Consider the following 22398-nt stretch of genomic DNA (forward strand, 5'->3'; position numbering starts at 1 on the left):
ACGTTTCCCGGTTTCATTTTTTAAATTATTGTTTCCGATCTTCCTTTTCCTATTCCTTCTATAAATCCATACAATCGTGAAATCTGAGTTTCCATCCTCTATTTCCGTCAATCTATTCTTTCTCTGTTTAATTCTTCAGCGCATTCAACTTAGCTGTAAACACCTCAGAAGAAAGATAAGCTCTATTCATGTGAGTTTGTTCCTCTGCCTTATTACGAATCGTTGTTCCCCCTATGTCATTTTCCAGCGTTACACAACATTTAAGATATAACATTGAAAAAATACTCACGAAAGAAGCAACATTAAAGTTCCTTCTAAATAACTATTCAGCCACTAAGAAATACACCATTTCAGCTCTAAATAAACAGCATGAAATTCCATTTCAGGCATTAAATATTATACATTAGATATTGTCGAATATGTTCCAAGTGGTAACACAGAACACCATTAAAACTGTTACAACCTTTTTGCCACAAGTGCCGATGAAGGTTTCGACGGGACCTACCACACCAACGTTGTGGTCAGACATAACGGTAGCTGTTTGTATGTTCCACCGGGCATCTTCAAGAGCACATGCAAGATAGACATTACGTGGTTCCCCTTTGATGACCAACATTGTGACATGAAGTTCGGTAGCTGGACCTATGACGGCAACCAGGTAGTACCAACACAACAAGCTGTTCAGTTGGATGTGTCACGTCGTTCGTGTACCATATTGACCTATGTTTCTATCTCTCTCTACTCAGTCACAACAGAATGCACCAAGAACTTGTACTTCGGGTTGCATATTAAGGCACAACCACTCTAACTGTAGACGTACGCGCCATTTTTAAATGTTAGACATTTAAACAATGCTGTTACGTCACCACAGCACGGTACGCCGTCAGCTTGGAGATGACGGCCTCCAAATGCAGCCGGTAGCTGCGCTTAATACATAAGACACAACAAACAGGAACCGATCCTGTAACTTAGGATCTGGGCGGGGAGGTTAACAGTGCCACACCGTAAAATGCAGAATGTGTCGAAATGTTATACAGGACTTCGGACTTGGAGATACTTTTTGAAAAGCACAGGACAGAGTGAATGGCGGTCTCTTTTCAACATTTTAATGAAGCTTCGTTTTTCAAAAGTGGTGGGCAATTTCTTAAGGAGCTGAGCGACTGTTAGCTTTTCAACATGGAATCTGCTCCAAAACAGTTTGTTAGTTACATATATTTAAACAAATCTGAAAACTTTGTATAATACTGTAAAACAAATGCATAAAGAATGCTACTTTATTAGATGTGATGCTGTTTAGTCCGGTAAAATTTTACAGATGTTTCGAAGGAACTAAATGCCTCTATCTTCAAGGTAAAAACCCCACTAGCAAACAGCAGACAGAGTGCTCTGTTTGATATCTCGGATTATCCTTCACCTTCAAGACAGATAAAGTGCGTCCCTCTTAAACGTCGAGAAACTTCTACCAGACTATATGGCATCATGACCCATAGGATAGTCCTCTTCACAGACACGCAGTGGGAACTATAAATCTTGCAAGAAATGAATGTTACCCAAGGGAAAATTAAATTTTCTTAGAAACGCGCCAACTCAAAAACATTTTTATGATACTAAGTTCTCGAAAATTGGAACTGATAGTGGTACATTTCATTTTGAATTGTTGTGTATAGCTATAATTTTTCTCGAAAATACGTATTTAAAAATTGCCTCCATACAAAGTTAGGAATTATAACATCAATTAATATTCAAGTCATAATGAAAGCCGTGCGCGTGCGCGCAGAAAACCCACAAACCGAAACTAACGGCCTTGCTTGTACATGTATGTAGGCCTAACAGTCGTTCTCATCAGCACTATCACTGCCTTGAACCTTCAGTCATCAGCGCGGAATGCAATAACACTAAATACGTGTAGAATAATTTCAGGCCTACCAAAGGTTCTATAAATTATAATATTAAAGCATTATTATTAATATTATTTGAGCACGCGATAGCATAGTTGGTGTAGGCATTATGTTACAAGAAGGAAGGTCGCGGTTTCGATTCTCGATTAGACCACCGAATCTTTCGATATCCTAACTCTTCTAGCCGCACTATGGCCAGCCTATAACAGATATGAGTACCATGAGACTCCCTGGGGATAAAGGGCGACCAGCACGTAGGGCTGATAACTTCACCGCCATCTATGAGCCGATTCTCTAGAAAATGTGGGAACCTCAACATCTCACAACCCTATGGCCCTTCAAGGCCTGTTACAGGGATGGCTTTACTTTTTAACGCCCCTACTACTACTACTACTACTACTACTACTACTACTGCTACTACTACGACTACTACTACTACTACTACTGCTGCTGCTGCTGCTACTACTACTACCACCACCACCACTGCAACTTACTGAGTACTCATCCTTACCACTGCTACTACCACTACCACTACTACCACCATACCACCACCACCGCTACTACTACTACTACTACTATTACTGAGTACTTTATGGAACTGTAGACTTCTAACTGGGGTTATTTTTCGAACAGAATACACAAACAAAATATAAAATGTTTTTAACGTTAGTATCCGAGTATGTAATACCGTAAGTTCCTTTCATGAGAAATGTGTCTAACATTTAAAAATGTCCTCACAGTTATAACAGGCACCTGACAGTTTACTTCACACAAGGACTGGGTGACCTTACACCCCTATACATCAGAATTCTGTTTCAGCGCCGATGCAACGTCAGCCATATTGGACTTAATTTGAAATGTCTCATGAAGCTCACTGGTAATAAAATGCATCTGTCTCACAGGGTAGCCGCATCGCAGTTATAGTAAATATTGTCCCCGTCTGACGTATATTAAGCATGATACATAAACCGTTGTGGAAGTTGTCTACAGACTTGTTCTAGGATGAGTGGTCGTCATAAAGGTAGATAGGTTTTACTCTTATTTTCGATGCTGCTGACCAATTACCTGATAATGGCAGTAGATCTAACACCCGAAGCATCACGTAATTAATATACATCAGACCATGAACAAGTGAAACATTAAGTGTAGTATTATGAATTAACCTCTGTAACAAATATTCACAGAATAAAGCAGTTCTATGCCAACCAAGGTGGTACTTTCCTGATTTAACGCAGAAATGAAATTAGTAGTAAATGTGGAAGGCAGTGCCCATCAAAAACTAGGTATCAGGGACAGGATTCCTGAAAAAGAAAACATTACGAACTATTGTAATGTAAATCCCAAGGGTAAGAAGGTTTTAATTATTACGTGTTTTGCTGTGAGCCGAATTACGTAGCCCTTACCAAAACGAGAATCACAGGTTCGGCTCGGACGCTTATTATTATACGCATTCCGACGTTTCGAACTATGATTCCCTGTCGCTTCCAGAAACAGGAATAATAGAGGTACTGGGTACAGTCTCGCCCATGTTACGTATCTGGTTAAAATAAAAACGTTCGCTTCTGATCTGAATGCGATTTCTAATACTGTGTATTGTTGGAAGAACATGTTATCTTCTAACATTTAAATATGAATTATCGGTGAGGGTCTTCCGAGATAGAAGTTTCCAAGGCAGTGTTCAAAGAAACTAAGTATTGTTGTTGCTAAAACACTCAGCATTAAAAGGTTAAACACTCAGTAACATCATTAGCTAGCGATGGACAAATGTTAATATTTTTTATTTAAGTAATGTTGAATGACGATTTCCATAAAAATTATGAATTTCTTTACCACGCAAATATTCATTAAAGATCTGTGGCATCACGCATTATCGGGATTTGTGAAAGCTTCATATCTACAAATAGTGGAAACTCGTAGTTTCGATTTATACACCGAAAGCATTAGCAAATCAGAATAGACGTTACGAATACACAGATTATTATTAATCTTTTTCGATTATTCAAATTGTAGCAGCATGAAGAAGCGGGATATTCGAAAACAATATTCAGACATGCTACAATGCCCGGGTTCGAGTCCAGGTCAGGCCATGTGGCATTTGTGGTGGACAAAGTAGCACTGGGGCAGGTTTTCTCCGAGTACTTCGGCTTCCCCTGCCAATTCTCATTTCGCCGATTGCTCCACATTCATCATCTATCATCCAGGGCAGGTACAATAGGCCAGTGGTGGTCGACGTACCAAGTACACCCAGTTTCACTCCACCCCAAGAAACTAAAAATTTATCTGGCTATGTTGCAAGATGCAGAATACATAAAACCTGAAAAGCTCATTTTAAAATATTAAGTTTTTCCTTTTAGAATGGCAACAAGAATTAGGAAAATACTGTAGAAAGTGAGTGTGAGACATGAAATATGGAATAAACGAGGCGGTTGGGTTTTTGTACAAACCAGTTGGTCTACTGTGCTGCTATGTTCTGCCCGAATTTTTTTATTGCCACTTCTGTTACTTGAGGCTTATATCACAATGCATCTATTTTGTGTGAGCTTGCTTGCCACCGAGTAACAAGGAGATGTATAATTTTCAGACAAAGCGAACACACATTTCATCAACTGCTCGTCAGCTTCTATGTTATTCACTGAAATATGATTTTGCTATCATGCTTTGGCGCATTTGATTCATCAGGAGGGGACACCGTGATTTCGAACACCATTTTGCATGGAGCTAGACTATACAGTGACGTTTCTTCATCTAACTTTGTCGGAACAACATAAATTCCTATTACCAAATTCCATACCACCTTCCCTAACTCCTACTTTCGGTTATATGTTATACAAATTTATTTTTGCAGTCATGAGATTAAACTAAACGCAAAATTAGAATAAGACTAAACGTCTCTAAGGCTTCTTGTTAGGACTTATTTGTTTCGTGTTTAAGCGACATAAAATCAGCTGCAGGAGGTTACGGACATGGTGTAAACTACTAAAGAAATCATGGCACATCGAGAATATTTTGACGGAGTCTTTTCAATTGAAGGCCCTTTAGGGCTATAGTGGGCGGTCAAATGGGGAAACTGTCGTGAAAGTTGAGTTGGTAAGGATACAAACGAGACACATAGTCATAGCAGGATACTAGAGAGCTGCCAAGATTATGAAGTCGAAAAGAACCTCATTTTAAGTGGCTGGTTTTGGGATGAATTTTAAGACCCGAAACCTCGCAAGAAAACGAGAGAAGCATGAAAGCCAGCATAACGCGTCTTTCGATGCAATATCTTGAGAAGAGCATTTGATATGCCGCGCGAAAGTAATGTAAAAGTTTACTGCTCTTCTTTATCATGTAGAAGTGTGTATCCAGCTCCATTACTGCACAGAAGAAGAGCAATTTATCTGCTTAAGGACGTAATATTCTTTAAACCAAGTTCTTCTGCCTTGCCCTTTAGGTCAGTTACGGAAAATCTAATTTAAGCAGTCATAAAATTGCATTCTTGGTACGTATTCAGTGATATATTTGTTATTAACTGAGAATATAGACAATTACTAACCAAAACAATAGTAAGAAATATAGGTCACCATGCATTATCTCATAAAGTTATAAAGAATTTAATTCTCTAGTTGCTCGAACCTTTTAGTACAACGTACAAAATGGTTGCTGACACAGTTGCTCCTCTGTTACGTCACCGCGGGGGAGGGGGTGTTTACCGAGCGTTGCACACTGATGGAAGTAGTGGGGGTATGTGACGTGAATCGCGAGACCGCAGAGTTCACGTGACCCCTACTTCCCGTTGCGCCATCCACGTCACAATATAATACAAGTTTTGAAATTGCTTGTTATTTCCATCTACAAAATTCTTATACAAAAGTGATGGTTTCTATACGAAGCACTCGCGGGCCACTAATAAGCCAGCTCACTTCGTGATCAACTTTAAATTAGCCTGTTCTTTATACTTGTTTACTTAATGAGGTTTTCAGCTGCTCGGATTAGGCATCATCGGATGACAAGATTATCAGTAGATAATTATCTGCAAGGGATGAGGAAGGACACGGTCGTGGCCTATTGTAATGTGTTACCTGGCATTTTCCTGGAGGTTTGAGATGCCCATGAACGGCCATAGTCAGGACGGTTGGCCTTCGGTTCGAAGTCTGTACCCTGAGCCCCCTGAATAAGCAGGACTATTACCCTCTTGACACCGACATTCGCTGTCACACATAAACCTCAGGCGACGGGCTATATCCAGCACAGTTGCAACGTACGGTCACGCATCCTTAAAGAATAGTGGAATATAGAAACTGTATTGTATTTAATTTTGAAGACATGTTTGTATGATAACATGAAGAACTCCTTACTCTTCTCCCTGTGCACCTGACGAAGCTAGGAGCGGAGACGTCACAATAATATTAGTCAAGTTCTGGGCAGGTCTGAATTGTAAAATGTTAATATTCTAGCTATTATTATATTTTGTGACTATTAAACCGCTTTTATTAATTAAGAGCTTTGTTCCCATTTTGTATAGTATTCTGTAATATATACATGCATTTAGCCAATTGTTCTTGTGCATGGATGTTAATGGCTCCAATTAAGTTGGAGCATGTCACATGTTAGGCACCCTTTCTCTTTACAGTAGATTTGTTTCTTACAATAATATCTTAGTAATGCATGTCTGTTTCGTAATCTTTATATATGATATTCTCCTTGGTTTCAATGAGCAATATTTCTTTCAGAAGTAGGTAATCTACATATTTATAAAAGTTTGCGAAACAACTCTAAATGGAAAATTATTAATTTATTTTAAATTACTTGCCTTTCATAAAGAAAATCGCAAATTTATGAGATCATCATGTTGATTATTTTATTTCCCTTTCAATTTTTAAGTTAAATTGGCGACTTCGCAGAATTCTGTACAAACAATATGCCACACCAATCTCCTGTTCGTAAATTCCCAGAAGTATAACTTATTAACAGTATCGTGAAGGCGACATGGGAACAACATTAGGGTCATTTAATATAGGGTACTGAAATAATGTACGGTAATGGACGTTTGGTAAATGTGCTCCTTTCAAGAACTTTCTTTTGTAGAATGTAACACGAGGCCATGACGGTCGCGAGAAAATATTCATTTTGCTTTCAGTTTGACAGCAATAACTAATGGAATATGTGAGCTAGGAATATGAAATTATGTGTTAAGGTAGAGCATAAACATTCCTACGAAATACACAAAAAATTTTGTATGTAGGTCAATTACAAATGCGGTGACAGTGAGAAACGTTAAGGTTATATCCTACAAATTTAAAGTTAAACTAGACGGAATCGGTGTTTGAATAATAAGTTTTGCCCATAACGAACTTTGTACTACTTCTATAGCGACTACACCTTCTTATTATTATTATTCTACCACTACCACTACCATCATCACTACTAGTACCACCACCACAACCAATACTACTACTACCACCACAACCAATACTACTACTACTACTACTACTACCACATTCAATACTACTACTACTGGCCACTACCATCATTACTACAATCAATATTACTACCACTACCAACACCAGAACCACCACCCATACCACTAAAACCAACATCAATAATAATTAATAATTAAAGTCTGCTTGACCGTGTCTCATGGTGTTGTCGCTTGCAGATTTATTTATACTTCTTCAACCCTGAAGATGGGGGCGATACGTTCCTCCGAAACGTCGGTTAACACCACATATACACGGTGCCAAATCCCAGAAGACTGCTTTCTTCAATAATTAAAGTGTTTGCGATTGAAACCAGTGTAAGAATTCTGACATCAGCAGGAATCACCGTATGACCACCTCCACTCATTATCCTATGAGCTGGTCTGTCGTGTTACAAACTTAAGTATACGACAATGACAAATGTTTGTAGGAATGCAAGATTGTATAGTATGAATACAGAAATGCTTTACAAAAGAGCACAATGAGTTTCGGACCCAGTTTTTAACGTCTACTTTCTTATCGATCAGACTACCAATGTGTTCGCGTTCTGGGTTTCAGATTCGAGTCACTGAATCAAGCACACAGAATTCTGTATTAGTGTATTCCAAACCGAATTGACGATGGTGTATAATACCCAGGAATACTGGGTTCTCTGACTTTGTCCAACGTCCAGAATTCGAAAGAACGACGTTTCGGAATCCGGATCTGTTTCCTTCCTCATGTGTGAGGGAGGGGGGTCATACTCTTTGGGTTCATTAGGAAGAGATAACTTCAATCAGTGGCTCCGTAATTTAGGTCAGCTCTTTCTAATGGAACCAACCGAGTGCGTTTTTCCCCCTCACCTGAGGACGCAAACGGATCCGGTTTCCGAAAACTTCAACGAGCGGTTAGTCTTCTTGCTGCAAACAATTGCTGAGTTTTGTATACTGGGTCTCCTCTCCTGCTAGACTGTCCCAAACAATTGCTGAGTTTTGCATACTGGGTCTCCTCTCCTGCTAGATTGTCCCAAATAATTGCTGAGTTTTGTATACTGGGTCTCCTCTCCTGCTGGATTGTCCCAAACAATTGCTGAGTTTTGTATACTGGGTCTCCTCTCCCGCTAGACTGTCCCAAACAATTGCTGAGTTTTGCATACTGGGTCTCCTCTCCTGCTAGATTGTCCCAAATAATTGCTGAGTTTTGTATACTGGGTCTCCTCTCCTGCTGGATTGTCCCAAGCAATTGCTGAGTTTTGTATACTGGGTCTCCTCTCCTGCTAGATTGCCCCAAACAATTGCTGAGTTTTGTATACTTGGACTCCTCTCCTGCTAGATTGCCCCAAACAATTGCTGAGTTTTGTATACTTGGACTCCTCTCCTGCTAGATTGCCTCATCAATTTACATGGTTCCAATTGCTATACTGCTCTCTGAAAATCGAAAAGCCTATTGCACTAAAAGTTGACGATGATACATGTATAAACACTTGCAACTATTCATGAACTCTTTACATTCTATGAGCCACTAGACTTAGAAACTTCTGAAAAACGATATCGATTATAAACACAACTGCAGTTGAGCGTTAAAATAGAACCAAGAATGTATAGGAAATCACAGAACTAAGTAAAAGTAAAATTTCAGAATCACAATGATTTTAGATAAATATAGAAAACAATCTTCGACTATTCCAAAGAATATGAAACGAAAGAAACCAAGTAAAATTTCCGGCTTCTCAGACGTCGAACCAAGCTAAACGCGGAACATATTTAAATTATTTTCGATTTCAACTCCATGAACCCAAGTCTCCGTAAATATTTACATTCGTACATCTACGCCAATATTTTCCGATTCATTTTTATGAGCTTATCAACTACCATTCAGTTATCAAAAATCGGAAGTGAATAACCTGCGGTGCTTTGGTTAGAATGAAGGCAGTGATTTAAAATAAGTAAATTTGTCCACAACGGATGGAAAATACAAATTACCAATTCCATTCAACCGCTGCTAATTTTTATAATAAGAAATTTGATACAATCCAATATTTTAGTCACTACTAGCACATGTCACATTAATTACCTAACTGTATTTCCACAATAAAATTTAGTTCACAATTATTAAACTTACAGCAATTAATTGCTATATCAGATAGTCATAATTGCTTCCGATCTTCTACAACTTTAAAACTCTCATTTGATACCAAGTTGACCATGCCAGAGTTGTTCCAGAATTACAAAATCTATATTACGCAAACTTTCATAACACGCAGGGCATTAACTATGAATTAAAAAGATGTCCAAACACCGAGAAGAATAGAATAATACGAATATACCGGAACCCTGCATTTCTTTCGCCACTTTCTAACGACAATTCAAAACACAGGTACTATCACTATTAAATAAACTATATCAAAAATCGAAGAATGCAGTCTTCTGGGATGTGGCGCCACGTAGATCTTGTACGAATCGGAGTTTTTCCGAAACATCGGTTCACACAAGATCAACACGGCGCCACATCCCAGAAGACGGAATTTTTAATAGTCACCGCTGGGAAAAGTCAAATCTCATGTAGCAAGAATCAATCTAAATATTATAAGAGGAATGTCAAATTCAAATCATTGAAACCAAGGCTTGATATGCTCTGTCATCTCTTTGGCATGCATCTCTTACCCTAGTGCATATATATAGGTATAACACGTAACATTATTACAAATAACTAATAACTAGTCTGTCTTGCTGTATATTTACTTAACCGAATGATCTGCATGTGACTATCATACATTTAACTACTACACATTCACCCATAGAGTTAATTACCAGTTATTTTTTCTAGTTGGACCTAGTTCTCAACTCAGAAGAGGGAGGAGATCTCTCCGACTTTATCACGAATGGAGAATGGTACCTGATAGGTAAGTGACTGAAGAAGATGATGCGGTATATTAAGCTACAGTTCAACAGCCACATTCCTGGTGTGATAATTTCAAATTTACCATTATGAATAAATAAATCCTCACTTTAACCCTTTCTATGGTGAATATTCTGCCGAAACTTCTTTTAATTGTATATTTAATTTGACCTCCAAAATTCCATTGTTTTAAATGTACAAATTTACATCTGGAAGTGTCACAATAGGGTAATACAAGTTAAGCCATAGGGTAAGATAAGACAAGTTGCTTTGAGAAAGAGTTTCAGACATCAAAGCTAATCACGGAAGAAAAGATTAGTTCTCAGAATTACTGGATTATTCGGCTTAGTTTCAAGGCGACATATCTCGTTAATTTACATTCAATGTTCTGCATGATATATGACAAATGTTAGCACAACTAACATCGTAACGTAACTGTCAGTATTTCTGTTCCGCGTTGGAGACACACCGGGCCAGAACCCAAGTTCTGAAGTGGGCTATCCTAATGGCGGACTTTGTATTTTGTTCAGTAATTCGAGAATTGCCTTGCACTTCAGTTCGAAAATATACATTGTCATCACGTCAGCTGTCATACAACGACGCTATATCAAGTGCACAGCGTCAAATTACACAGAAAGATGATCATATATGAGTAATTAATTTGGAAGAAAGCGGTTTTTCCTTATTCAGACGTACTATCCTGTAATTAGTCTGGTGAGGCTGAGGAAATCGTCGAGAAACTTCAGACAGGACAACCGGTAACCTGACTGAGATTCGAGCCATCTCTCTCCAGTCTCGAAGTTTAAATGTGATGGAAAAGTAACCCAGGATTTACTCAAAAAAAAAAAGACCTTAGGAATTCAAAAGACATTAAATATTAGGAATATAGGCGATACTGAGCGCACCACACTGCCGTACGTGGGCTGCCTTTATGACGATGCGTTAAAATCTGTAAGTCAGACTACAGGTAATCTAGCGAATTAAGGTTCCTTCACGTTAAGATGGGAATAAAACTGCCCGTAAGTGTATCATACTTTTTAACGATTAAATATTTATACAGCCCCACATGTTTCGACCTCAATTACCCATCAAACAGAATTATTAAAATGTAAATTAGGAGAAAGTTACATAATATTTCATATTATAAGTGATCATAAAAACCTTAAGTCATTTATTTTTAATGCCACGTCATATTTACAGAGATTTAAAAGACGATTAAGAGCTTATAATACAAAACAAAATAATCGGCATTATATTTACAAATCAGCATAAAAACAACCCACATTCGTCCTTTATTAGGTTTCGCCATGCAAATAATTTAAAATGATTTAAAAATGTATAACTGGACTTTATTTAACTGATTCAACTATTTCAAAATACTGTAAGTAAATTATGTAAAGTTTCCTTCAGTACTGGTGGTCCCTGCAGATGACCAATAGAGTCTGAAACTTGTCAATGTGTACAATGACCTAAGCATCAAAAAATGTGTTAACACTTGACAACTTTATGCTTATTTGAATAGAAACATTTTATTGGTAATAATAACCACAAAATTCCTTAATATGTCACCTCTGGTAACAAAACTACCCTTGTCTTCCTATCATGCCTGCTTATGAAAGACGATTCCTGGGGCAAGAAAAATTATTGGCCTTAAAATTAAAATATAAAATCGATATTCATATGGCCGTAATGAAAACTGTGAAATTTAAAAGTATCTTTCATAGAACACCAAGGAAAATCAAACACAGTTCACCAAACACGTGTTGGTAACGCACAAGTTAAAAATAGAATTGATATAAAGTGGGATGAAGAAGTTCTATAAGGTTCCATATGAGAAACGAACATCAGGCAGCAGATTGTTTTAAGGTGTCTTCTGACAAGACGTACCCAGGTACTTACATTGTTCTTATGGGAAGAGTATGAGCATCCTGAAATTCCAAGCTATTCTGTCTTGATTAATCATCCCCAATATTTTATGCACTGTGTAGGCAAAGCGTAAATTTTGGATATACTGTGTGTGTACGTTGAAAGTACAGAACATTAAATGGTTTATTCTCCGAATTTTAAGTCTAAAATGTAATGGCCCGGAAACAAACTTAACAAGTTTCCAGCTTTATGGTTGAAATTCTCCTTCTTGAATAAACACATATATAATTTATTTTTTACAATCCATCTGTTAGACACTTTAGTGTTTCACTTGCAATTCTTACAAATTTAATTTTAATCTGCGATTTAAAAAAAAATCAAGTCCCACAATTTAAAAGCATAATGAATAACCAATAAACTAGAAATCGAAATTATGATCAGAAAATATGTTTCAGATAAAATTAAAACATACGTATGTTTTAGATATCAGAGACTTAAACAAGAAAATTTATTTCTGCTTTTCAAGGAATTAAAATGTTCTACTGCCTAAACCCACTTATCTTAAAAAATCTAAATTATTATTAATTCGTTGTAAATTAATGCAGAATATATGAATAGCAAACAGGTTTTATTTCCGTTATCGGTGAGGTCATCTAATATGCAATTATTTTACGTCCACGTGGTATGCTCGCTGTCAACGCTTTGGCACCCAAAGCAAACTCAATCTCTCATATAACTGCCCAGAAAGGGGGGGCTTTAGTGATAAGGCAGACTGGTCAAACTTTATAAATCGTCTCCTCGGAGAACTGAATGTTTGAATAATGCAGTCCTCTGAGATGTGAATTCGTGTAGATATTGTATAAAACGACGTTTCGGAGGAACGTATTGTCCCCTTCTTCAGGGTATAAAAAAAGAAAAATTCACGAGCGAGGACCCAGCGTGAGCAGGTGGCTGCAGCCAGGATACACTCTTCGGAAACGTCGGTTTCTACAATATCTACACGGCGCCAAATCCCAGAAGACGGCATTCTTCATAGTCACCGCCGTGAAAACGTCAAATCTTACAAACTAAATATCTGTTCAAATCCTCTAAAAATTAATTTGTCCGCCCATATAAGCCAACACTAATTTGTTTTTTTCATATATACAGAACAGCTTGTTCAATCCTCAAGTTCCAGTTAAGTGTAATTCCCAAAGTGCGGATCTTTAAACTGCATAAATAAGAAACACATTCGAGACCCGACTAGAGGAAACAAATTTCTCGCCTGTGAATCTCAGGATTCCCAACGTGTTAGAAATTTTCAACACATACAAAAATATTAGCCTTTTCATTGTTATGAACGAGATATCTCGATTTAAAACAATGGCTCCTGTTGTGAATATCTTTGGTGTTCGACATTCTAGGTAACAATACATCTACCTCACAATTCAAGCTGTGTGCGCTTATTTAAATTGTTTCACATATTAGAATTACAACGGAAACACAAAGGACAGGATAATTAGCTACATAATAATTTAGATGGAAAATGTTTAAAATGTTCTTCTTGAAATAATTTATTTTAGGATTAAAACGAAATGTACATCGCGGGTGAAGACAGTCTTTACTATGTAGTATCTCCACATGACGGACATACGAGCACACAGAACTTATGATAAGCTCTTCTCTTATGAAGAAAATAAAGATAAACATACCTTCCAGGTATAACGCAATTCAAGTAAATGTGGATGCTGTAACGATTAATCGATTAATCAGTGTTTCAAAACGATATGTCTCAAATTTAGTACAACTTTTTAGGAAACATCTAGCTACTGCAGCACAGATCCAGAATTTAATTCTTAGGGAAAGCACTCCAGACGTCTAATCCGTGAATTATTATTATTATTATTATTATTATTATTATTATTATTATTATTATTATTATTATTGAAAGAACCTTGAAGGGGTAATTACAAATAAAAATTAAGCTTCAATAGATATTAGCTGTAAGTTGAAAAATTCCGACACACATGTATAACGTAACACAGGAACTTCAATGTTTCGAAGCCAATAAAGGCCGAATTATCAATATCTTCACGCGGCTGTTTGTAGTTACGTTCCGTCAAAACATTACTGGTTCTTCATATATCTTTCGGCCAATATTTAAACCATTGTTTTGGAAGCCTGATATGCCCCATACATTCATCTTTTCCTTCTTCCTTTGTTTGTGTATATTATTTAACCGATATTTAATCTGGTACTAGCCGTTTCCTTGTGTCTTCACATATCCGTCTCTTTTATATAGAATGTCCGGATGAAAGGTATCCAAAATAAAAATTTATATCTCGGAAAGTAATTGTCATACACGTATCTGGTTTATGTTATCGGAAAGGAAAACGCTGAAAGTTTTTTTCATACCCGGCTTACATGCCACATTTTTGCCACCATGTTAGGAATCACCTGGACATAGAGATGGCTGGGATATAGATCGGCAGAAGTGGATCAATCTCTTGGCCTCCTAGGTCGCCAGATTTAACCCCACTGATTTTTTCTCGTGGGGTTATGTGAAGAGCATTATCTATCAGGTTAAGATCAACGAGCTTCAACACTTGAAAGCCCTCATAAAGGACGCTGTGACTATGGTAACACCAAACATGCTTCAAGCCTGGATATTTATCGTGCCACTAAGGGAGCCCTCATTTAAATTTATTGAGAAAGTTATATAGGCAGAAAAGAACTTTTGACAGTTTCCCTTTGTAATGGTATAACCCATCAATGTGTATAACAATTTTTTTCTGAGATAATAGTGATTTTATTTTGGATACCTTTCATCCGGACACCCTCTATTTAGTTACTGTTACTAACTTACGCGAATCTATCATCTACTACTCTTTTACTGTTTTCTCTTACGACGTTCAAATTTCGGAACAGGACAGAAGATCCTCTGTTCTGATCCGAAATTTGAAAAAGATGGCTGTATCGCACGGCCATCTTTCTTGTCCTAGCCCATGAATTTTGGGCATTATTTTCCGTAAGATATCAGAATTCTTTTCTTTGCATTCGCTTCGTAAGTTTAAGAAATAACGTACCAAAAATTATTCACAAATTTCCCACCTATTTATATTATTTCATTCCATAATTTAAGAGATATTTATTGTAGTACGCTTCTTCTTGCTCAAATCTGACATTTTGTGAACTTCGTGCAATTTGTGTGGCATATGCAGGAATGCCGGGTAAAAAGAACACCATTGTCTACCAGTGCTGCCCGGAGCCTTATGTGGACGTGACATTCACAATTCAAATTCGAAGGCGGACCCTCTACTACTTCTTCAACTTGATCGTGCCCTGCGTTCTCATCTCGTCCATGGCTCTGCTCGGCTTCACCCTGCCACCTGACTCTGGGGAAAAGCTCACCCTAGGTGAAGTATTACCATCCATCAGTGAGAATTTTCTTAATTTCTGCAACAGGTATTTATTTATTCGAGTTGCTCAGTGCCTCTGGAACAAAACTGGTGCGCGATAAATACGAGCGCAGTACCTTCGTCATCTTTAGTGTTAGGCCACTGTCGTTGGCAAGCACTCTGATAAAGTAACTGAATTATAACTATTATCGCAATTTTTATTTATTTGTACATATTTACTACATATGTTTGTGCTTGCCTATAACAGGCCACTGCTGTTGATAAACACTCTAACAAATAAAACTTATTATTATTATTACTGAAGGATAATATTAAAACCGTTCTTAAAACAGTGTGGAATGGTGCACATTGGATTGATATCCCTCAGGATAGGGACAAGTGAACCAGTGGAGTAGTGGTGGGTTGTTGCGAACACAGTAAAGAAAATTAGGTCCCATAAATGGGGGGAAATTTCTTGAGAAGCCGTGGGATTATTAGCTTTTGAAGAAGGGCTGTGCTGCAAGCCTTAGTGTCACACTGACCTAGACTCTAAACGGCAACATAAAACCAGCGTAAGGATCGTAAAATTCACCTACATAACATTTAAGTACTCAGTTTGTACCTCACAGAAAACACATTCTTCTCCTAAAAGAACAACACAAACAAAAGTATCTGAAGTATGTGCAGGGTTTCGTTTACTCAGGAGCCACAATTCTTTTAATTCTTCCGTTACTAGTAACTGTTTTGTTGCTGCTTCTCTGACCTTATCTTCTTGTTAAAATGGCACAGAAATTCTATCAGCTATTACAATAAAACTTTTAATAACAGTATCAATCTTTCTATATATTTCATTGATATTAATGGCCGTATGGAACCGTTATTCATATGGCTAATTAACGAGAATTATGTAACACACTGTTATGAAACGGAATCCCGAAAAACAATCAATAGTAGAGATATATGATGCACACACAAAAATCCGTTTACTTGTATTTAGTCAACCACAAGTTATTTCCAAAACAATGCTTCATGTAAGTTTTGCTGATTTCGGAAAGGTTATATGTTATGTAATTTCTTTCCTGTTAGATAAGTCGAATTTTAAATCTTAAGAAGTTCCAGCTGAACTTCATATAAAGTCGGGTTATGAACCAAATTGGAACTCGGACAAACGTTTAACAAAATCCCATTTCCTTAAATACGACACAATCTGAAACCTTGAGTCCTCTACGGGTAATTTATGTAGAAGGGTAGCCAAAAATTATTTCCACATTTTATTTCATAAATGTGGCACTATATTTCAAGATAAAATTGAAGTGTGCGGCAGAAATAATCAAGGATTTAAGAGTATAATTTTTATTTTCTATGATATAGTATGACAGAGTAAATGTAACAGGTCTCTAGCAGTGATTTTGCAGTTAAGTGCACTATGGAGCCATGTCAGTAGCGTAGTTAGTTGAGGCACTATGCTACAAGCCGGAAGGTCGCAGGTTCAAGTCCCGATAAGGTCATTGGATTGTTTCAATTTACCTAATCCTTCCAGCCGCACTATGGCCCTGGCGTCGACTCAGCCTCTAACAGAAATGAGTAAAAGGAATATTCTTGGGGGTAAAGGGCGGCCGGTGCGTAAGGCTGACAACCTTACCGCCATCTATGACCCGATTGTCTAGACAGTGTGGGAGCCTCGACGTCTCACAACCCTATGGGCCTCCACGGCCCGTTACAGGGATAGCTTTACTTTTTTTATGGAGCCATGTTTGTGCCTGAAGGTTAGCAACTGAGGCATGCCAAACAGCATCCTACTGATCTATGAGGTATATTTTAACTTTCACTGCGCCGTTAATAAGAACTTTCGATACTGGGCTGCTGATAATATACGAATGTCCCCTGCACATCCGCAAAATCTCCATCTTGTTTATAATGTCGGTTACTGTGATGACTAGACTCTAGTTCTTCAAAAAAACAAATGGGCAAGTCGCTACAGTTACGTAACATTACTACAGATACTAGACTGAATAATTTCAAATGCCAAAAACCTTTTCGCGTGTTTCCTAGGCAACGCGACAAAACAATTCATCTGGGTCTCGAATTTTAACGAATACTTATTGGAAGGTTACTTTTACACTCATATTTACAATTATTCTCAACTTTTAAGGTCATCATACGTTTCCTCTTCATTATTACAATTACTTTCACCGCTGATCTTGGTGACGTGTCTTCTACTACGCTCGGAGCTCAGCTGTCCTTGGCCCCTTGTCGATACAAACTCTTCTGTACTAGTCGGATAAGAACTCTTCGGCTCTAGTAGGATAAGAACTCTTATGGTCTCTTGCCGAATACCAACTGCTATGTCCTGCACTCTAACTGAACAGGGAATATCTTGTCGAAGGGTTAATTTCGCCCGCTGCTATGCAACGAACGCTGGGATACATGTCTGCCTCAATCAATTCGCTGCCTAGGAATTACCAGCCGTTGACTACTGATTGACTTCTTACCGTCCGGCTTTCAGGCGGCACACCACAATATAGAACATGCCAGGGAGTGAATATCTATGGTTTCAGGAAGACGCCGCTCGGCCCACACTGTGAGAATTAACACGGTCTGTTTCCGCAGCGGGTGATTACCGTTTCGGTGATCAGGCGAAGCCTTCTCGCTCATCAGTCCTAACTGCCGTCCACTTCTCTTTCTATGGGAATATCTATGAGGTACTAGAACGGCAATCGACCTGCATATACGGGCGAATCAGGAGCGAGAATCCAAGAAGAAATCACCCATAATTCGAAAGAAACAGTTTGGGAAGCAAGGCAGAGCTTCTCAATTCATTTGTGCTCGTACATTCAACAGGACATTTGTCATCTAAAGGACGCATTTTACAATGATTAATATATTATGAAAAAAAGCAGACAACAGATGTATAAATTAAATACTTTGTATTTTGTAAACCGTCATTCCACTTTAAAATCACTCCAACCTTTGTGCAGTAGCGCAGAATGAATAAGAGAGTTTTCCCTCATCTCTGAATGACATATGTTGAGGTCTTGAAAGTAACGGAATATAATTCATCAGACTGCATTCAACCATTCTCTAGCGCAACACTTTTATACTAACCGAGGTAGTGTAGCCTTTTCTTTTTAATCGATTAGTGGGGGGTGGAGGCCAACTGGGTCCACTCGGGACAGCTGCCCCGGGTGATTATGATGATGGATAATTTGGGGGAATGAAGATTGGCAGGGGAAACCGAAATACTCGGAGAAAAACCCCTTCCCAGGGCCACTTTGTCCTCCACAAATCCCACTTGACCAGACCCGGGATCGAACCCGGGACACCGCGGTGGGATAGTGTAACCTTGCAGCCAGGCTGAACACTATTACATTTATTTAGGTTCGAATATCTCATAAATATTATATTTTATAACGTTTATGTGCATAAATTGTAACTCGAATGTAGAAGATTCATAAGAAATCTTCCTTTTTGACCACTTCCCGTGTGGCAGTTCAACTATACAAGTAGTTCATGCAAAAGTACAGGTAATAAAAAGCAAGTACTTTGGTAAATAATTTACTTCAATTCTCAATAAAGAATTTAGATGCAGGAACTTCGTGCCTAATTGTATCTTGGTAGTTTGGCCGCGCCATAGCTCAAGCGGTTAGTCACGGGCTTCCCACCGCGGCGGCCGGGGTTCGATCCAGGGTCTGGTGGGCAAAGTGACGCTGGGGCGGGTTTTCTCCGAATACTTCGGTTTCCCCTGTCAATCTTCATTCCACCAAATTCTCCATCATAATCACCCGGGGCAGGTACAATAGGCCAATCAGTGGCCGCCGGGCCGAGTGAACCCAGCTGGACTCCACCCCCCACTAAGCGAATTAAAAAAAAAAATCATGCATAAACGGAGCATTTTGTTATTAAATCGAGACCATGTGACTCCACGATGTTAATACTAAAAGAAGACATCTAATGGACATCTATTAGTCTAATCTGTTTCTTCCAGTGCGAAGGCTTTCACGTATCCCCATGATTTAAATTTCATAGGGGCCTGTTATTTTTTAATGGTTTATGAACTTTATCTGACTGCCTCTGTGGTCTAGTGGTCAGAGTTCCTGGCTACAGATCCAGAGGTCCAGGTTCGATTCCCGGCGCCACCACATTTTCTGAGAAGTAGTGGGTCTGGAATGGGGTCCACTCAGCCTCTTGAGAATTATTGAGGAGCTATTCAAGGAAACAGCAGCTCCTGTCTAGAACACCGAAATTAACGGCCGTGGGGATCCGTTGCGATGACCACGCGACACCCTCTATCCACTAAAGTTGGCACTAACTTCGCCGACAAACGGCGGTCGTTCGGTCGATACACTTCGCGTGCGGACTAAAACCAGGGATTTTATAACATTCTGTTAAACTCGTTCATCAACTAAGCGAAGAGGAATTCTCTGAAATCTTATATATCCATGTATATCAACTAAGTGTCACTCCATTTCATTTGATGAAGAGGCATGGCTGCATATACGGAAAGTATTTTTCCTGCAAAAAGCCAAAAGATTCATTATTTAAGTTACTCGAATATAACACAGAGAACTTAGGCCTATACTGTGAAATAAAACTTTGAATTCATACCGATACTGTAAGAGTATCGAAACCCAATACCAGTACATTGTAAACTAATTTAAAAAACAATATAAAACACTTAAAATGGAATGTTGGCTGTAATTTTGTCACATTTTCCAGAATTAGGTTACATGTGTGGCGAAACTTACATGATTTCTTTATGTGTAGTTAAATTTACGGCTGTAACTATCTACAGTATAGAGTGACGAAAGGTGGGAAGACTGTGGATGATGAATTGGAAAGGATTTGGAAGGAAGTGGCCATGGCCTATTCTAGTTAGTATACTCGCATTTGCCTGGAAGGGCTGAGCAAAATACATAAAGCCATAATCATGAGAGTCGAAGTCCTGACCAACATTCAAATTGAGCTGCTCCTGGAATACACGCCTAAAGCAGTACCGCTAGGCCAACATGCTCGGTACATGATGTATTGCGTTTACTGTGCGCCCGTCGTCATAGAACCCTGCTTCATGTCCACTTGCATAATTCAGGTAATGTATACATTCATACACTTGACTTGCAGCCGATTCAGCAAGGCAAGGATATGTTACGATGCGAATATTTGTATCTGGTTACCGCCTCTGAGGTCTGGTGGTCAGAGTTCCAGCCTACACCGCTTGATGTCCGGGTTCGATTCCCGGCACTACCAGTTTTTCTGAGAAGTAGTGGGTCTGGAACGGGGTCCACTCAGCCCCGTAAGAATAACTGAGGAGCTATTTCAAGGAAATAGCGGCTCCGGTCTAGAAAACCTTGATTTACGGCTGTGGTGATCCGTTGCGCTGACCACGTGGCACCCTCTATCCGCTAAAGTTGGCTCTAACTTCGACGACAAGCGGCGGTCGCTCGGTCGGTATAGTTCGCTTGAGGACTACAGGCCACAGAGTTTCTTTTTTTATATATTTGTACCTTCTTTGCTGTCTTCGTTCAGTTTTCACCTCCAAATTCTTGAATTATATATAAATGTAAATTAGCTGAGTATATAATAATTACAAATTGTCGTGGAATATACTCAAGCATATTTCGTCACTATATTTCCACTTTTCCACTTTATTTTCTGCCGCCATATTAGAGCGAATACGACTTATATCGCATTCCCAATTACATCTTCACCGCCAAAGCGTCATTAGAACCTTATTCTGAGTAAGTTTCATAGTTCCGTAAAGAAAGGGGTCTAGAGAGCTCAGTCGGCATAACGACGGGCTACAGGCTGGTCGGCCCAGCTCCATTCCCAGTAGTGTGAGATTACACTCTTCTCCACAGCGTCCAGACCGATACTGGTGCCCCCTTGGCCCCATATCCACTGGGGACCATCGGCTCTCTCCCTGATGGTGAAACGGCACGGGCATGAATTTGCCCACTCACCTCTACCTAGTGCTGAGGACAAGGAGGTGGAGCTATACCTCCACTCCCACATGTCTTCATGGCATAGTACTTATATAATTAAGCACACGGACAACTTTATATTATTATTACCTTTAGTTCCGTAACGGAAGCTTAGGAAAATATTTTTCAGGCGGTGCAAAGCCTGTTGAAAATTTAATGAAAATTCTCTTCATTTGTTATGTGAAATACAGTATTGTTGTTTACAGATTAAATGCTGTTTAATTGTGACGTTTAATATTACACGTCAATAGAAAGTTTCGATTGCAATAATACGAGTACATGCGCACAGAGTGTAGCGGTGACGTTACAGCGCTTGCGCAGGCTACACTGCAGGGCAAACATAGACACACGCTGGCGTTGATGAAAATGGAATTCTTAGGTATACTCTATATTTTACAAAAACAAAATAGAATATGGAATTATAAATTGTAATACGACAAGGTGATTTAGGATGGATGAGAAGATAAAAAGCCTTGACATTTATTTGATAGCACTGTCAGCATTGTCCTGGACGGACTGGGATAAATCGTGAGTCTAAAAAGAAATTCGAACTCTTTAGCTCGTGCACAAGTTTGAACTCTCTGAGAAAATAATTTCTTTCATACCTTCATTCCCCGTCCCCTTCCTTCCATTCCTTTTTTCTTTTCATATTTCTATCCGCTCCCAAACTTTTTCTCATACTCCGTTCCCATCCTCACATCACAGTCCGTCAGTCGCAGAGTCCTCCACCTCGTCCTTTCCTCCATCTTACTCGCATTAAAACAATTTGCGTAAATATCGTCAGAAGCTTTTGCAATCACATAAATATGGAAATAACATATAAATATTATCAAATAATGCGTCGAAGCTCTTTGACATTACCGCTATCTGTCAGACATTGAGAGTAACTAAGTTCTCTGACGGTAAAATAAGAAGGGAACCTTTTTCTCCAGGTTAGCGTCTT

General features: G+C 38.7%; 1 protein-coding gene across 5 annotated transcripts in view; it reads left to right on the top strand.

Moving 5' to 3' along the window:
* Window positions 1–22398, top strand: part of LOC111865528 (neuronal acetylcholine receptor subunit alpha-7) — a 218066-nt gene that overhangs the window by 160812 nt on the left and 34856 nt on the right. For all 5 annotated transcript variants that reach the window (XM_033751858.1, XM_033751857.1, XM_023853624.2 and 2 more), the window contains exons 5-7: window positions 478–658; window positions 10163–10238; window positions 15301–15495. In XM_033751858.1, the coding sequence (XP_033607749.1) occupies window positions 478–658; window positions 10163–10238; window positions 15301–15495 (452 nt within the window). The remainder of the gene's footprint in view (window positions 1–477; window positions 659–10162; window positions 10239–15300; window positions 15496–22398) is intronic.

The sequence above is a fragment of the Cryptotermes secundus genome, unplaced genomic scaffold (assembly GCF_002891405.2).
Source record: "Cryptotermes secundus unplaced genomic scaffold, Csec_1.0 scaffold722, whole genome shotgun sequence".
NCBI lineage: Eukaryota > Metazoa > Arthropoda > Insecta > Blattodea > Kalotermitidae > Cryptotermes > Cryptotermes secundus.